Genomic DNA, 17,950 nt, shown 5'->3' with positions numbered 1-17,950 from the left:
GACTATCGCAACAGACTGGGAGCCAAGCAAGTCCAACATGAGCTGCCCAGGCCCAGACCCAGGGTGGCCCTAACCAGTGGCACAGACTGGCCAGAGCAGACTTCAGGAGAGTGAATCACCAGCAACTGTGATGGTTTCCAGACTTCTCAACCTATAAACCCCAAAGAGAAACTAAAAGGTCAGTGGGGAACTCTGTTGGAATTGGGTGATGGAAGAGCCCAGTCTAGACCCTGCCCCCAGGGTGAGAGGTGGAGGAGATGCAGCAGTGGCTGCCACATGGCTGCCTCTGGAGCTCCTGGCCTATAGAACGTAGGGGGACCAAGTGACCATTCAGAGGGTAATTGCTCTTGCTTTGACCTGCTTAGATCTGGATTGTGGTCTTGGGTGATGGTCCTGGGGTGTGTGGCAAGTGGGCCAGAGCTTGAGGTGGCTGTAGAGAGGGCACCCTGCTCAGACCTCTGACAACATCTGCAAAAACCCCAGTGATTTGGGACAAAGCTCTCCACTCTAGAAGCAGAGTTCTACCATAGTAAAGAGCTCAGAAGTCAAGTAATTGGCTGGCAAGATGAGTAAGCAGAGGAAGCACAATCAGACGATAGAATCCTTTTTGGGGGACAAAAAGGATCAAAACATGGAACCAGAAGATGTCAACAAAGTCAAAACTCCTGCATCAAAAGCTTCCAAGAAAAATATGAATTGGTTACAGGTCATGGAGGAGCTCAAGAAGGATTCTGAAAATCAAGTAAGTAGAGGAAAAATTGGGAAGAGATGAGAATGATGCAAGAAAATCATGAAAAGCAAGTCAACAGCCTGCTAAAGGAGACCCAAAAAAATACTGAAGAAAATAACACCTTAAAAAATAGACTAACTCAAATGGCAAAAGAGGCCCAAAAAGTCAATGAGGAGAAGAATGCCTTAAAAAACCGAATTGCCCAGATGGAAAAAGAATTTCAAAAGCTCACTGAACAGAATAATTTCTTCCAGATTAGATTGGAGCAAATGGAAGCTAATGACTTTATGAGAAATCAAGATGCTATAAAACAGATCCAAACAAATGAAAAAATAGAAGGTAATGTGAAATATCTCTTTGGAAAAACCACTGACCTGGAAAATTGATCCAGGAGAGATAATTTAAAAATTACTAGACTACCTAAAAGCCATGATCAAAAAAAGAGCCAAGAAATCATCCTTCAAGAAATTCTCAAGGTAAATTGCCCTGATATTTTAGAACCAGAGGGCAAAATAGAGGTTGAAAGAATCCACTGATCACCTCCTGAAAAAGATCCCAAAAAGAAAACTCCTAGGAATATTATAGCCAGGTTCCGGAATTCCCATATCAAGCAGAAAATATTACAAGCAGCCAAGAAGAAACAATTTGAATATTGTGGAAACACAGGATAACACAGGATCTGGCAGCTTCTACATTGAGAGATCGAAGGGCTTGGAATATGATATTCCAGAGGTCAAAGGAGCTAGGATTAAAACCAAGAATCACCTACCCAGCAAAACTGAGCATAATGTTTCAGGGGAAAATATGGTCATTCAATGAAATAGAGGATTTTCAAGTATTCTTGATAAAAAAACCAGAGCTGAACAGAAAATTTGACTTTCAAATACAAGAAGCAAGAGAAGCATGAGAAGATAAACAGGGAAAAGAAATCATAAGGAACTTATTAAAGTTTAACTATTTACATTCCTACATGGAAAAATTATAATTGTAACTCAATGAGACTTTTCTCAGTATGAGGACAGCTGAAGGGAATATATATGTATATATGTATACATACATATATGTGTTTATATAGGAGGGTATATATACATATAAATACATGTGTATATGTGTACATGCACACATAGACAGAGGGCACAGGATCAGTGTTACATAGGAAGGGATGATATCTAAAAAATAAAATTAAGAAGTGAGAGGAATATAATGAGAGAAAGAGATATGGAGAGATAGAATAGGGTAAATTATCTCTTATAAAAGAGGCAAAAGAAAACTATTACAATGGACGAGGAAGAGCAGGAAGGTAAAAGGGAATGAATGGATCAACCTTACTCTCATTGAATTTGGCTTAAGGAGAGAATAGCATACACATTCAACTGGGTATCTTACCCTACCAGAAAGTAGGGGGGAAGTGGATAAGAGGGGGGGATGATGGAAGGGAGAGCAGACTAGGGGAGAGTGTAGTTAGAAGCACACACTTTTGAAAAGGGACAGGATCAAAGTTGAAAATAGAATAAGTGGGGGGACAGGTTAAGATGGAGGGAAAAATAGTCTTTCACAATATATCTGCTATGGAAACATTTTGTGTAACTACACATGTACAACCTATATTGAATTGCTTATCCTCCCAACGGGGGTAGATGAGGAGGGAAGAAGGGAAAGAATCTGGAAATCAAAGTTTTAAAAACAAATGTTAAAAAAAAAATTTTAATTGTCTTTTACATGCACCTGGGAAATAAGATACACACTAAAAATACATCTTGTCCTATTAGAAAGTTAGAGGGGGAATGGAGGAGGATATAAGAGAGAGGGGGAAGGGGTATTCAGTAGGCTCGCTATTTTGGGGTGAGGGATAGGCGAAATACGGGGAGAAAATTTGTACCTCAAAATCCTGTGGAAATGAATGTTGAAAACTAAAAATAAACCAATTAAAAAAAAAATCCATGGTGCTAGGACCTGTTTCCTTGCTGAATGAATCTTATCATTTGTAAAATGGTATCACATTCACCCTGATAGGAATTCTAAGGCTATCTGACAGTATTGCTAGAAGGCATTCAAAACTTTTAGAACAAATCACTATATAATAATGAATGTAATAGATATCTGACTGTCATATGCCTCTTGGGCACATTTATTACATAGTAATCAGACAGAATGATAGAATGAATAAAGTATTACAAGTACACAGGAAGAAATAACTAAGGTAAGTTTGAAGAGACAATGAGAAGCAATGAAAAAATAAGTTATTAAAATTCATAATGAGAAAGCTACAAGGAACAGTTGCAAGGAACTGTTGGACCATGGCATTACAAAAATGAAAACAAAACCTTGTCCTCAGTTTTTAATCAAAAAGAGATAAGAAATATAGACTAATAACTATAATACAAAATAACCTTACAAAAAGTACTAAGGAAAGGTTCAAAATGCTAAGAAAAATTTGAGGAAGAAGAGACAGCTTGAGAGGATCAAAAATGGCTTCATGGTAGAAATGACACTTGAAATGGGCTTTAGAAAGAGAAATTTCAACTGAAAAAAGAAATAAGGAAGAGTTCATTTTAGGCTTCAGGGATTAAATGATCAAAAGCACAGAGATGGAAAAAGGCAGTACAAGAATAGAGATAAAGAGTTGTCCAGTTTGACTGTACTACAGTGTGCAAAGTCTGACTACTACATCATACAAAGGAGAGTTACATAAGATTAAGTTGGAAAACTAGATCGAATACAATTGATCAATAAGCATACTGTTTGCCCTGGAGTCAGGAGGACCCGAGTTCAAATCCAAGCTCAGACACTTAACACAAAAAAAAACTAGCCGTGTGACCTTGGGCAAGTCACTTAACCCCAAATGCCCTATCTCCCCACTCCAAAAGAGGGAAAAAAAGCGACCTCGAGTAATAAATATGAGCATTTAAATAGTTGATAATACTAAAGTCAAGACAAGGAGGGCTTCTAGAACTTCTTATATTATTCTGCTTCAAGTATGAACGTTTTATCTAACTAATGAGATCTGAAACAGTACTAGACATTGTATATGTTTACTAAATATTTGCTGAAAAGTTAAGTGTCGTCTATCATTACTCAAGAAGCCAGTTTAACTAGGAACAGCATGACTTAACATATTCTGTTCTTTCCCACCCACGTCAGAAACTTAAGATCGGCGTGTGAACCAGTGGGAGAGGGTATGAAGTACAAGCACACTGGCTGTGAAGCCACAGAAGGGGGTCTGAATCCCGGCGCTACCTGTGTGACCTTGGACAATTCCCTTAACTTCTTTGGGTCTAAGTTTCCTCATGTGTAAAAGGAGAGGACGGCACATGTGCAAAAATACTGCAGCTCTTTTTGTGGTGACAGAAAACTGGAAACTGAGGGGCTGCCCATCAAATGGGGAATGGCTGAACAAGCTGTATTATGTAAATGTAATGCTATAAGGCATAATACATACTGTAGTGTTATAAGAAATGATAAATAGGCAGACTGCAGAAAAACCTTTAAAGACCTATATGAACTGATGTTGAGTGAGGGAAGCAAAACCAGGAGAACAAGAACACTACACAGTTACAGCCACACTGTGCGCTTACTTTGATAGACTTGGCTCTTCTCAGCAATACAAGGTTCTAAGACAATTCCAAAAGGCTCATGATGGAAAATGCTATCCACATCCAGAGAAAGAATTACAAAATCTGAATGCAGATCGAAGCATACTATTTGCTCTCCTTTTTGTTTTGTTTTGTTTCTTCTTTCTCATAGTTCATTCCATTGGTTATAATTCTTCTTTGCAACATGACTAATGTGAAAACATGTTTAATGTGAATGTATATGTAGAGCCTATATCAGATTGCACACTGTCTTGGGGAAGGGAGAGGGGAGGGAGAAAATTCAAAACTCAAAAGCTTGTTGAACTCAATGCTGTAACCAGAAAACATATAAATAAACTGTTTTAAAAAGGAGAGGGTAGGACTAGATGAATAGGAAAAAAAAAATGATTCTTCATCTCTAAATCTATGATCGTATGATGCTCGAAGCTTTAAATACAGAAGCTTATTCTGATCCTAAGTCAAAAATTTCTAAACTTTACAGAACCCTTAACATAGAGGAAGATAAGTGAGCCTGAAAATGAGGATAGCATGAAACAGGATATAGTAGATTTATATGCTTGCTGTGTAACAAAATTTAGTCAAATGCTTTTACCTGTTTTGATGGATCACAAACAAGTTAAACCAACTATTCTCTTCTTCCTTTGGTCTCAACATTGTTACTTGTTTATTGACAAACATTCGATATAATCTTTCATCTGGAATAGATCCTGAAAATGACAATATATATATATATGTGTGTATGTATGTATGCACGCACACACACGTGCACAAACATACATATACATATATATATTTTAACTAGACTTATATAACAAAGAAGGCATTAGTCCTATATTTACACAACAAATGTATTTCACAAAACATTTTATTCCATTTGTGACAATAATTAAAAATAATACTTTTTATTAGCTGCGCTCTCCTCCTGTCTTTGGTTTACAAGTTACAGCGGAAATGCCTAGGGCTGCAAAGATATAGGGGGCAGCTCCAAAGCCAAGGATGAATGGGACGATTATACTGACAAAAATCTTGGGACAATTACACTGACAAAAATCTATCAATTCTCCCCCAAAAGTCATCTGACATTGTTCTTTCATACGCTTGATGGTAAATAAAAATTTCATTTGCACCTAAAATTCATGTTAAATTTTATCAAATGATTCTAAATCAGAAATACATTTATCTTTGATTTTTTAATTGGTTAACATAATTTAAAGGCAATTTTAAATGAGTGAGTAATGATAATAGGCAGTGAATAAGAACATTATGTTCATGAAGCAAAAATATATTTCCCTCCCAGCTGTGCCACTGTACAAAATACAGAATCATTCATGTGATCTATATCCTACTTTCAAATTTTTATAACATCTCTTACCCTTTTACTTACATCACAAGGCTATTGTAAATCCCTTTATATACCTTAAATTGACATAGAGGGCCAGCTAGGTGGTGCAGTGAGTTAAGAGCACCAGTCCTGGAGTCAGGAGGACCCGGGATCGGTTCCGGCCTCAGATACTTAACACCCACACAAAAATAACTGACCATGTAACCTTGGGCAAGTTACTTAACCCCAATTGCTTTAAAAAAAAATTTGCTATGGAAATGTAAGTTGTTATTAATTCTCAAAAGAGCTTGTAGTTACTGAGTAATATAAAAGACATTTAAGTTCCTTGGAAAAAGTCATTACCTAAATACAATATTAAAAGTCTTTCATAAAATGTGTGGTGAATAAGTATTAATGGTAACAAGAAATTATAAGGTATTTTCTGTTAATAAAATAAACTGCTCAGATTAGGCCATAAATGATGAATAAAATATCAAGATGAATTTAATCTATAGCAAATGGTTAAACAAACATGATTATATACAAGGATGAGTTAATAGAAAAAAAATTTAAGCATATCTTCAAAGCTTTTGATTTCAGAAACAAATGTTACTAATTTCATATAGTAGAAACTACCAAATACCACATATTCTGAGTAACTAGAGTACATGGTAATAATACACACACTATACATAACATCTAAGAAAAATAAGAATTCAAATTTTTGGTTGGAAGTTAAAATGCTCCCTGGAAGATTGAGTCTAGAGAATTATTCCTGACCTTAAAAGGACTTTAAAGATTAAAAAAAAACACTAAGAAGAAAGTCTAATTATACCATTTGTAATTTGGTTTAAGAAGCCTTCACAATCTTTCATTTGTAAAGCTTGGTAAAATTATTTACAGTCAGTAAGTGTAAGATAATGAAATGATATGATCAAAGTAAGTTTTCCAAGTGCCATTATTTAAATGAGCCTGATTCTAAATTTTTAAAATATCTGTGCAGTTTTTCCATTTACTAAGTCTTCTCCATGGAAGTTAATTTCATTAACTCTAAATACTTATCACTAAGTATATGGAAAAATGCTTCTTTATCAAGGTTACTTTTTAAATGTATATTAAGGGGGGGGGGAGTGTCTAGGTGGTATAGTGAATAGAGCATCAGCCCTGGAGTCAAGAGGACCTGAGTCCAAATCCAGCCTCAGACACTTAACACTTACTAGCTGTGTGACATTGGGCAAGTCACTTAACCCCAACTGCCCTGCCTTCCCCCTACAAAAAGCAAAAGAAAAAAAGTATATTAAGGTTATTAGTACAACCCTAGTAGTTGAAAAAGTTTAGCTCACTTAAACATCAATTTTATGGTTGATAATAAGGAAAAAAAGAGTTACTAATCTTTTTTTTCCCCAACATGGCAACCTCCTTCTTTCATCTCCAGATACTTAAACATTCATTTATATTATTCTTAACAAAGTGAACAAATGACAAAATGTATGTCAGCAAAAAAATAAAAGAACCTTACCTAACCCATAGAGAGCAATTTTTGTGCTGCCTTTTCGAAGCAAAATAGGACTAATATCTATCTTTTCTACAGACATCGAACGTCCAAAGTGATTCACCAATCCTGCACAACTCAAAATATCCAATGCGCAGAGTGCATCTGCCTATAAAAATGTTAGATACAAATCAATGTTTGTTTCATTCAATCAACAAACATTTATTAAGTGTCTTATGTATAAACAAATATTTATTAAGAGTACGTGGTGGGGTAGCTAGGCGGCACAGTGGAGAGAGCACCAGCTCTGGAGCCAGGAGGACCTGAGTTCAAATATGGTCTTAGACACTTACTAGCTATGTGACCCTGGGCAAGTCACTTAATCCCAAATGCCTCACATTGTCCAGGGTGATACAATGAAGCTTAAGCACACTCAAATTCAAATCCTTACTAACTGTGTGATCTTACTTGATTCACTAAACGATTTTCCCATTCAGCCTCACCTTTCTCATCTGTAAAATGAGCATTATAATAGAACTTACCTCATGGTTGTTGGGAGACCAAATGAAATAACATATATAAAGCACTTTTCAACCTTTCCAATCTAAATATTAGATATTATTGTTTTTATTAATATTATTATTACATGTAAAGCACTGTGTGGTACCAGAAACACAACAGGATGCCCTCAATCATCCTCTCTCCTCCTAATTTTCCAACTATCCTTGACCACCTGCTCCCTCCTTGCTTCCCTTTAATTATGCCCAGAACTCTGCCACATTTCTTAATGATAATAACAATTAACTATAATTATTTAAACAGCTCTAAGATTTGTACTTCATTTAACCCTACCATTCCCTGAGGGGTCATCTCCAATTGTGTTGATCTATATATTGCCACTGGACCCAGATGGCTTAAGAGGAGAAAGTGAAGTTGGTGGCTTTTAAATGACACTCCCTCACTTAAATCTAATTCACTTGCAAGTCACGGTATCACCTTCTTGATGTCAAGTCTTGGATGTCAAGTCCTTTATCAACAAAGGACAAACAAGCATCCCCTAAGCCAAACCCCTAGAAAAGTCATTTCTTTCCTCACTCCTCAGTCTCTTTTGATCTGGCTTCTGTCCATACTACTTAACAGAATCTGCTCTATACAAGATAACCATTGGGCTCTTTACTGCAAAATCCAATGGCCTTTTCCCAGTTGTCATACTTTTTGATCTTTATTATAAAAACTGACACTATTGATCTACTTCTGGATACTCTCTCCTCTCTGGGTTTTTGTGACACTATTGTGAATCTCTTCCTACCTACCATATTGATTATTCTCAGTCTTTTTTTGCATATTTATGTCATGTTCTCTAACCTGGATGTTAACACAAGAGTCTAGCCCGGCCCTTTCTTCTCTCTATACTCTCTCAGGTCAATCACATCAGCTGCTCTTATTCAACTATCATATTGTACAGAAGACTACCAAATCCATATACCTAACCATCATCTCTGCTGAATTCCAGTCCCAAATCTCTAACTTCCTACTTGCATCACCATTTGAATATTTTGTATCTCAAATTCTGCACATTCAAAATAGAACTCATTATCTTTCCCCTAAACACATCATTTTTAACATCCCTTTCTGTTGAAGCCATCAATATTCTTCCAGTCACCCAGGTTCACAATCCATGTCATCCTAAACTCTTTACTATGATTTACTCCCATATCCCATCATCCACCAAGTCTACTTCTTCATTACCTCTTGAATTCATCCTCTTTTGACCAATCATATAGTCACTTCACTCAAGGCCCAGATGAATTATTAAATAGCCTCTGAAATGATCACCCTATCTCAGGCCTCTCTTTTCCTTAATCTATCATTCACGTAGCCTGCCATAGTGACATTCCTAAACAAAACATATGACCATGTAACATCCTTGTTCAACAAGCTTCAATGGTTTTTTAAACTCCTCTTTTTGACATTTAACAACCTTCACAATCTGAATCCAGCCTATCTTTCCAAACCAATTTACACATAACTTCCCCTTATATTCTTTATGTAGGATCAGTTGCAGCCAAACTGGTTTAATTGCTGTTCCCTATACAACCATTCTACCTGCTATCTAGGTATCTTTACACAGACTCTCTCCCCATGGCTAAAATGCTCTTCCTCCTAACCCCTGCATCTCTGAACCCCTTGCTCCCTTCAAAGCTCAGCTCACATCCCCCTCTTCCAGAGCTCTTTCTTTATTCTCCCAGTTGTGAGCTTCCTCTCATCACTATGTAGTTTTATTCATAGATATTTTGTATTTATCCTTGAAGACAATTGTCTCCCTTTGTAGAATATTAAGTTCCTTGAAGCTACGTATACTGCCTTGCCTCACTCTTGTCTTTGTAACCCTGATACTGAATAGAGTGCATACTAAGTTTTAATAAGTGTTCATTAAATAATTGAATAATGTCTTTCCTGGATTCAAGAAGTTTAAATTCTCCTAGAAAGGATACAATATATACAGACAATTATAATATAAAGTATAGAAAGCCTAACAAAGTGTTCCCAGGAAACTTGAGGAAGGAAAAAAAAGAAGAGATCATGGAAAATAATTTATTTCCACATCATCACGTATTATGAAATAATAAAAGTTTAACACGAAGATGTGTAACGAGGTTCAGAACACTATGTTTGATGGTTAAACAAGCTGTATAATAAAAATGGCCAACTTTTTTTTCACTCTGAAATGAGGTCTTTTTTGGCATTATAAAAGGTAACAGGGTTAGCGTGGGGATAAGCATTTATATAACACTTACTATGTGTCAGACACTGTGTTAAGCACTTTACTTACTGTCCTCAAAACAATCCTTTGAAGTTGCTATTATTACATTTTATGGCTGAGGAAATTGAGGGAAAAAGAAATTAAGTGACTTGTCAGGGTCACAGTTAGTATCCAACATTAGATTTGACACCTGACTTTAGCCCCAACATTCTATTCACTATAGTGAATAAGGCACCTAGCTGCCTTAATACAATATAATAATACAATATAAATGATGTATTGCTACTGGAATCACATGCCAAGCACAGTTAAAACTTCCTAGAAAATGCATATAATGAAAATATACCATAGCCATTTTAAAACACAGTTAGCCATGAAATGTGTTTTGTAAACTAAGCAGTGAAAAACAAAAACTACAGATAAAGAATGATTTGGAATATTAATGGCCCAAAGAATTAAAATCAAAGGAAATATTCTGAGATATAGAGCTTTGGTTTCTCTTCTGTTAAAAAAAAAAAAGCATGATCCTTTCAAGATACTTAGTTAAGGTTTGAAACTGTGTGTGGAATAATCATTTTTTCCTCTAGCAGAGTCTTTACCTACCTTTGACACCACAAAAGGAATAAAAAACCCAGTTATCCAATTCTTATTCCAAATATAAATCATTTACAAATCAGTAGAAGAGTCCAAAGAAGTGACCCTCAGAAATTTCCTCTGGGTCTTGTAATATTTCATTTAAACACAGCATGGAATACTTTTTTTTTAATAACCTACTCCCGAGGCAAAATAGAATTGGCCATTTCTAAAACCTCAAACTCTGGAATACGATAATTACCCCTGTGGGATCATCATGATTGCCGTGAACACTAAAAACTGGAATAGAAATGTTGAGATTGCCATCTTGGTAGTTCACCCATGGAAACCTAAACATAAAGAAGATAAATGAATGAAATAAAATGTTTAGAGGACAGAAGCTATTGTCTGCAAACCCCAACCATTGAAATTTATGTAATTACTAAAGAGAAAGAGCACAAATTTGAAATGTATATAATTACTAAATGATAATAGTTATGATTACAAACTAAAAGATGCAGCTAAATAGTAGATAAAAAAATTACTACACATGCTGATGAAAGGAAATATCAGTAGAAATAATCCAAAAATCATTCATATTCAATTTTTAAATGTTCTTTGGGATTAACATTAGAATATATATGTCAAGATATATCTGATATTGTGAGAATTTATAAACCTTCAAATAAAAAAGCCATACTATAGCATAAGCAGAGATATTTCCCAAATTTCCTTCTTTTTCACACTTCTTTAAAAAAAGAATATGATTATTCTTTTCTCATGTTTACACATAGTTTCAACTCAATATGTTTTCTCTAAATTTCCTCTCAGTCTAATTCATGCCTTTCCTGTGAGCTCAAGGAAAGTTAAAAGTTGGTTTAAAGATCCTTCCCTGCTAACAACCATGTGGAAGAAAAACCTCAATCTCCATCCTTGCGGCCTCCTTTCCATTCTTCAACTTCAAATATTTATTAAGTGCCTACTACGTGAAAAGCAATGTAGAAAGCAGAGTAAGGAAGCTGAAAAGGAAGACAGTAAGCAAGAACTCAAGTAAATGTCAATAAACGTGTTAAATAAAAAGTGATGCCATGGATAGTAAGTGTCCCTACCCCTAATTTCTTGAGGGAAAAAGCCTAGAGATTTGATTTTGATAAGTTAAATTAAGATATAATGACAAAAAATTAACTACGCATATATATATATGTATATATATACATATATATGTATATATCACATGTGGCTTTTTGGAATATGTTTTGCACTTCATAATATAACATTACACCCTTATAGAAGCATTTTCAAATATGGTCACAGTACTATAACTGTCTAAAAAATCATATTCGAGAGTAGTGAATAGAGCACCAGCCCTGGAGTCAGGAGGGCCTGAGTTTAAATCTGGCTATAGACACTTAACACAAAACTAGCTGTGTGACCTTGGGCAAGTCATTTAACCCCAATTGCCCTACTTACCCCCCTCCAAAAAAAAAAGCAAAAAAAAAATCATATTCAAAATAGTATAGTAAAAATTAACAAAGCAATTCTGAAAGATAATTACTAAAATTTGCTCAAAAAATATAAATTTGGTCTGAAACTATAAGTGACTCTTGAATAGAGTACAAAAAAATATAATTTGATTGCAATGAAACTTAAGTGGCTAACTGTCAACATATTTTTTAATTGTACACAATTCAGTAATTTAAAGTATACAATTAAATTAGATATTTCAATCATTTCAATATACTTACTTACTAAAACCAAAGTTGACTGACTGATCACTGAGAATTTCAAATTGTACTGGACGATCACCCATACAGTATTTCCTTAATAATTCCAGACAAGTATGTAATGTTTTTCTTGAGGGTTTGTTTTCATGAAAAAGATCACCACCCAACAAAATAAAATCCACCTAAAAAATAATTATCTTAGAGTTAATATATTTCATACTGCTGTAATGAGTTGTTTATCTAGAACTTAAGTTTTCAGCTGGAAATTCTGGATAAATGTGGAAATTAACATATCTAAACTGTTTTTACATAGTAATTAGCTATATTGCTCTTTTATAATTACTCAAAGTACTTTCCCATTTTATTCTACAAATCCACCATCCAAGAACATCAAGCATCAACAATTCTACTTTTCCATTATTAAAAGTGATTAAAAGTCAATAGATAAGTAATGACACCGAAAAAGTTAAAAAAACTTTTAAGTTATTATTGACATACAATAATCATAAAATCTTGGAAACTATTTAGTCTAATAAATAGCTGAGAAGGAAATTCCTCTCCAACATTCCAAACAAGCAGTAATCAAGCATCCATTTAGGAGCTTCAATGATAGGGAACCCATAACCTCCCAAAGCAGGCCAGTCTACATCTTGATAGTCTTTCTTGTGAGTTTTTCTTTATATCAAGCTAAAATGTGCCTCTCTGTAACTTCCATACATTGTTTGCAGTTCTGACAAGAACAAGTCTAACCCCTCTTCCAAATGAAGGCCTTTCAGTTACTCAAAGACAGTTATTCTGACCCCTGTTGTATTCTCTTCTCCAGGGTAAGCAACTTCAGTTCCTCCAACCTATCATCATATGGCAAGATTTCCAGTCTTCTCATTAACTCAAACACCCTCCTGGAAACTCCCTAATTTGTCAGTATCCTTCCTAATATGGTACCAGAAGTGAAAACACCACTTGAGATGACTAGATGAGATGACTAGAACAGAATACAGTAACATTATTACCTCCCTCATTCTGGACACTATGCTCCTGTTAAGGACACCTAAGATATGCCCCCCAAAATAAAAATAAGTATCCAGGAATCTTGGGACAGATATCAGAGTTGGAAAAAGGTTGGAAAAAATGGATATTATAATACCTATGCTAAGGCAGAAATATTTTTGCGTGTAGTTAGGGTGGAAAAGGACAATTATCTGGAGGGAAGATCTATGAAAGGTTAAGGTAAGTGCTATGTCCTAGAATAAGATGGAGATAAAGGATATTGCCTCCTCTATTCTCAATAGAGAATGAACTTCCAGGAAAAGGTACAGCAGAGGTTGACATCCTCTCCAGAGGAATAGGGAATCCTACAAGAAGACACCACTGCCATGGTCCCTCACTTCTGACCACTACAATCTAAAAGGACTCAGTCAAGTTTATCTTTAGGGCCAACATAACAGTAAGTTTTGTATAATTTCAAGATCTCCCTTACCCATCTTCCTCACCCCAAAAAAATATCTCCTGCTTGCTAACAGAAGCCTGAAATTTCTTAAAAAAACGAAGCCTTTTCCTCCACAATCGGAAATAAAATATCCAAAACGTATATGCCAATTAAGTGAAAATTATTCATACTAACGTGTAATCAGTCTAAAATAAAAGAGGACATTATTAAATTCTTCCCAATTTTAATAGGTGGAAAGGGTGAATACCAAAGATAGCAGTGGGTATCTGAAGCCAGGAAAGGTTGTCATTAAGGACAAAAAACAAAGAAATGGGAGATTTTAACTAAGCTATGATTTTTTTTAATTGTGAGTATTTATGTATATATAAAATATATACACATATATGCATATATGAGTAGAGGTATTTTTGTCACATATATGTAAATATAATTCTACTTTATACAGCTTATACAGATTTTTTTTTAAACATAGCTAACTGCATTTCTAAAGTGTTTAATTGAACTATCTCCATAATTGCATTGACAACATTCATATAAAAATAGGTCAGGTGAGCACATAGGAACACTCTTTGAATATCATGGGTCAGGGGGAATAATACTTTGTTTAATGGCAATAGAGCAGAAATTCTACCAAAGTTATAAATTAACTCACTTCATTTTCCTGGGCAAGTCTCAAAATTTCATCCAATGTTACAAATGTATCGTTTCCTCGGACTGCATCTTTCTCCATAAATCCAAGATGAATGTCTGTTGCAACCAAAATTTTAAAAGTATCTTCATCATCACTGTATTGGAAAGAAAATCAAATTAATAAAAAGTAATTCATAAAATTTTAGAACAAGAGATTTTAATACATTAATTGCATACTTTAAATAATCTCTTGAGTCAGTATACATATCAAATGAGTTAATAGTTATAAAACAGTACAGTTTCTGGCACACTGTAGGTACTATAGAAATGAATAAAATAGATTAAATTAAGCTCTTAAGTAAATGCTAAACCAAACTGAATATATGGAACATCTGCAATTAAAATATGCAGCCACAAGAAAAGGTTCTCTTCAGAAATATTTGTGCAATGATGACCAAGTAGCTTGCTTGCTATATACACTGGTAGGTCTTGGTAACACTTGCAGGTGTAGTTATCCCTTGTGAAATTAAACACCATTTTCCAAAAAAAACATTATTTGCCACTCTAAGAGTATACCTTTTAGGGGCGGCTAGGTGGCGCAGTGAGTAAAGCACTGGCCCCAGAGTCAGGAGGACCCGAGTTCGGTTCCAGCCTCAGACACTTAACACCCACACACAAAAACTAGCCAAGTAACCTTGGGCAAGTTACTTAACCCCAACTGCCCTGCAAAAAGGCGAAAAAAAAAAAAAAAAGAGTATACCGTTTATCAGACTTAATGGCTGTTAGTCTGAAAATGACGTTCAAAATTGTTATTTCAACACTACCTAGACACATCTCTATAGATATCTTGTCAGCATTCTATGTACTAAACCAAGCTTATTATCTTTCCAAAAAAAACCCTGCATCTCCTTACTTCATTATTTCTGTTAATGGCACCATTATTTGCCTAGTCTCTCAAGTCCAACACTTAGTTTACCTCTCACCAGTTCCTCTTTCTCACATCTCATAAACAACCAATCGCTAAATCTTGTCAATTTTTCCTCCGCAGTCTCTCATATCTTCGTCCACCTCTTCCCAATGCCACCACCACTATATCATATCATATATCACCCTGTATCATCACTGTCATTACCATTAACCTCAATTGTAAAAAATCTCCTCACTACTATTTCAATTTCATTCTCATCCTTCCTTCAAGACTGCAAGACTATTATGATCTGGTCATATTACTCCCTTGCTCAAAATTCTATTTCCTAGCAAGTAAAGTTCAAGTTCCTTGGTCTGGCACTCATGCCCCTCCATAATCTGGTCCTTCTCAAACTTTCCCATTTTAATTCATACTCTTTTTTTTTTTTTGGCCTTTTGGAGTGGGGAGGGCAGGACAATTGGGGCTAAGTGACTTGACCAAGGTCAAACGGCTAGTAACTGTTAAGTGTCTGAGGCCAGATTTGAACACAGGTCCTCCTGACTCCAGGATCAGTGCTCTACTCACTACACCACCTAGCCGCCCCTTTAATTCATATTCTTTTCATACACCTGAAATGCCAACCCAATTAGATTAGGCACTGCCCCTATACACATCTTATAATTTCCTAGAGACTTTGTTCACATTTTCCTTACCTAGAACGCCTTTTCTACTACTTCCTCTGCCTACTGATAGAGCAATTTAAATACCAACTTCTCAAGAAACATTCCCTGATCCACCCTGCCCCCCACCCCAAGATAATGACTTTCACACCATCAAAGGCCTTATACCTTACATAACTTTGATATGCACTTATGTAATATTTTATGCTACAATTTCCTCACTTGTAAAATGTGAATAACAATACTTGTAGTATTTATTTCACAGGGTTGTTGTGAGGAATATGGGAGATGTTTGGAAAGCACTTTGCAAACTTTAAAATGCTTCAGAACTAAAAAGGCACTCTATGAGGACAGCAGCAATATCTTATCTAAACCTTATACGTTCCCCGGCACTCAGACCAGTGCTCACACAGCAAAAATTTAATCAAAAGTTTACTGACCTCAATACCATTTATAAATGCTGAAAAAAATTAGAAGTTTTTACATAGTACATTAGGGGGATAGGATCTCTGATTTCACTGGTATAAGGAACTCTTAGGAAAAAAATTTCCTTCATTAACACAGATTGACACATTCTCTGTAATGTATAATTTTAAACTTTGCTGGCTTCAAGGCCGGTTAGAGAGCCATTTACACCAAGCCGCCTCACATTTAACAATCAAGTACACATTTCCTTTCCCTAACTGTTGCATGCATTAGAAACTAAAGACTCCATGAGCTTTCTGAAAAGCAAAATAAATGTTTATTTAATACTCTGAAATTTGAATTCATAAGCAAAATACATACAATCAATACACATAAGTAAGTTTTCCTTACATAAGCAAAGTAAGTATTGGAAGGGAAAAAACTGAAATAAATATTCTGGAATGAACTGGGGCTTACAGTGTATCTGCAGAATTCATTTCTTCTACCTTCAACCCAGTTGCTAAGGGCCAGCACTCTCACCAAGTACCTTCTAATACTGCCTAAGGTCCTGCTGGTCAGGAAATTTATTGTGGATTTCAAATTCTCCAACCCAGTTCTAAAAGACAAAATGATTGTATTTTTAAATGCATTTGCAGAGCATTTTCATATTTATATAACATATTTTATAAATAGAAAAATTAATTATGCATATTTAAAATATTTGCCTTAAATTCTACAACTCTCAGAGAAGTGTCTGAAGCACTTAAAAGTTACTTGTCCAGAGTCACATGGCCAATAAAATAAGTGACTTGAACCCATGACTTTTCTAATTCAGGGGCCTAATTGCAGTCTCACTAAATTAGCTGCCTCTTGCCTGCATGCTATATGTACATTTGTGTACGTGACACTATATATATAATTATCACATTAAGCTTCTTGTACGTATATATATATGAACATGACACAACATATAATTATGTCACATTATTTAAATTACATAATCTTTATCTATAAAATGTTACATATCCCACTAAAACAGCTGCCTCTTGTTTACTTATAAATACCTATTATGTAACCTACTTAAAAGATACTGTAAAAATAGAGAAAAGTATACTTTCAATGTCACTCTAAACCCATTAAGTTGGTCTCTTTACAATGGGTGATCTTTTTCCAATGATATTTCCCATTTCCTTAGGGAGAAGAGGGAGGGAAACCCCAGTCTTTGCATACTGGAGGAAGGGTTCCTACGATATATGATAGCCTTTTTTCTTCAAAGGCAAAGACTAGATTGCGTTCATGAAAGCAATTATCTAATTCTTACTTAAAGTTATCCTTCTATTTAACTGAAAATTTATCCTTCGCAAATAAATGGATTCAAGCTTAAACAACCAGCACACATGGTCTACAGAGACAACAGGTGCCCGCAGACAGATCCTAGAAAACTTTTTTTTTTTTTATCCTAGAAAACTGTGAGCGGAGAGGAGAGCCCGGACAGGAATGGATAGCAAAGCCTCTCCAGGGGCTGGGCTAACAAAGATGACCACAAGTTCCCCCCTCCAAGGCCTGGTCCTCGCTGGCCCAGGGATCATCCCACTGGCCGGGCACCCGAGGAGTCCAGGGAAACCAGCCGAACTAGTGCGTGATGGGGGGAACTTGTGGTCATCTTTGTTAGCCCAGCCCCTGG

General features: G+C 35.5%; 1 protein-coding gene across 5 annotated transcripts in view; it reads right to left on the bottom strand.

Annotated features, from left to right (window-relative positions):
* The window catches only part of MRE11 (MRE11 homolog, double strand break repair nuclease), a 78,486-nt gene that overhangs the window by 60,188 nt on the left and 348 nt on the right, over positions 1 to 17,950 (bottom strand). For 2 of the 5 annotated variants that reach the window (XM_069080053.1, XM_069080052.1), the window contains exons 2-7: positions 16,744 to 16,882; positions 14,297 to 14,429; positions 12,219 to 12,379; positions 10,736 to 10,823; positions 7,164 to 7,305; positions 4,916 to 5,030 (exon numbers count right to left, since the gene is read on the bottom strand). In XM_069080053.1, coding sequence (XP_068936154.1) covers positions 4,916 to 5,030; positions 7,164 to 7,305; positions 10,736 to 10,823; positions 12,219 to 12,379; positions 14,297 to 14,429; positions 16,744 to 16,763 — 659 coding nt within the window. In that variant the 5' untranslated portion in view covers positions 16,764 to 16,882. Of the gene's footprint in view, positions 1 to 4,915; positions 5,031 to 7,163; positions 7,306 to 10,735; positions 10,824 to 12,218; positions 12,380 to 14,296; positions 14,430 to 16,743; positions 16,883 to 17,950 lie in introns of those variants that run through there. The other 3 variants (XM_069080056.1, XM_069080054.1, XM_069080057.1) reach the window with 2 other exon arrangements.

Source organism: Petaurus breviceps, unplaced genomic scaffold (genome assembly GCF_028583685.1).
Source record: "Petaurus breviceps papuanus isolate PSGF00001 unplaced genomic scaffold, PetGlider_PUasm1.0 91133, whole genome shotgun sequence".
Taxonomy (NCBI): domain Eukaryota; kingdom Metazoa; phylum Chordata; class Mammalia; order Diprotodontia; family Petauridae; genus Petaurus; species Petaurus breviceps.
Note: the sequence above shows the minus strand (reverse complement) of the source record. Positions and strands in the feature narration are given on the sequence as shown.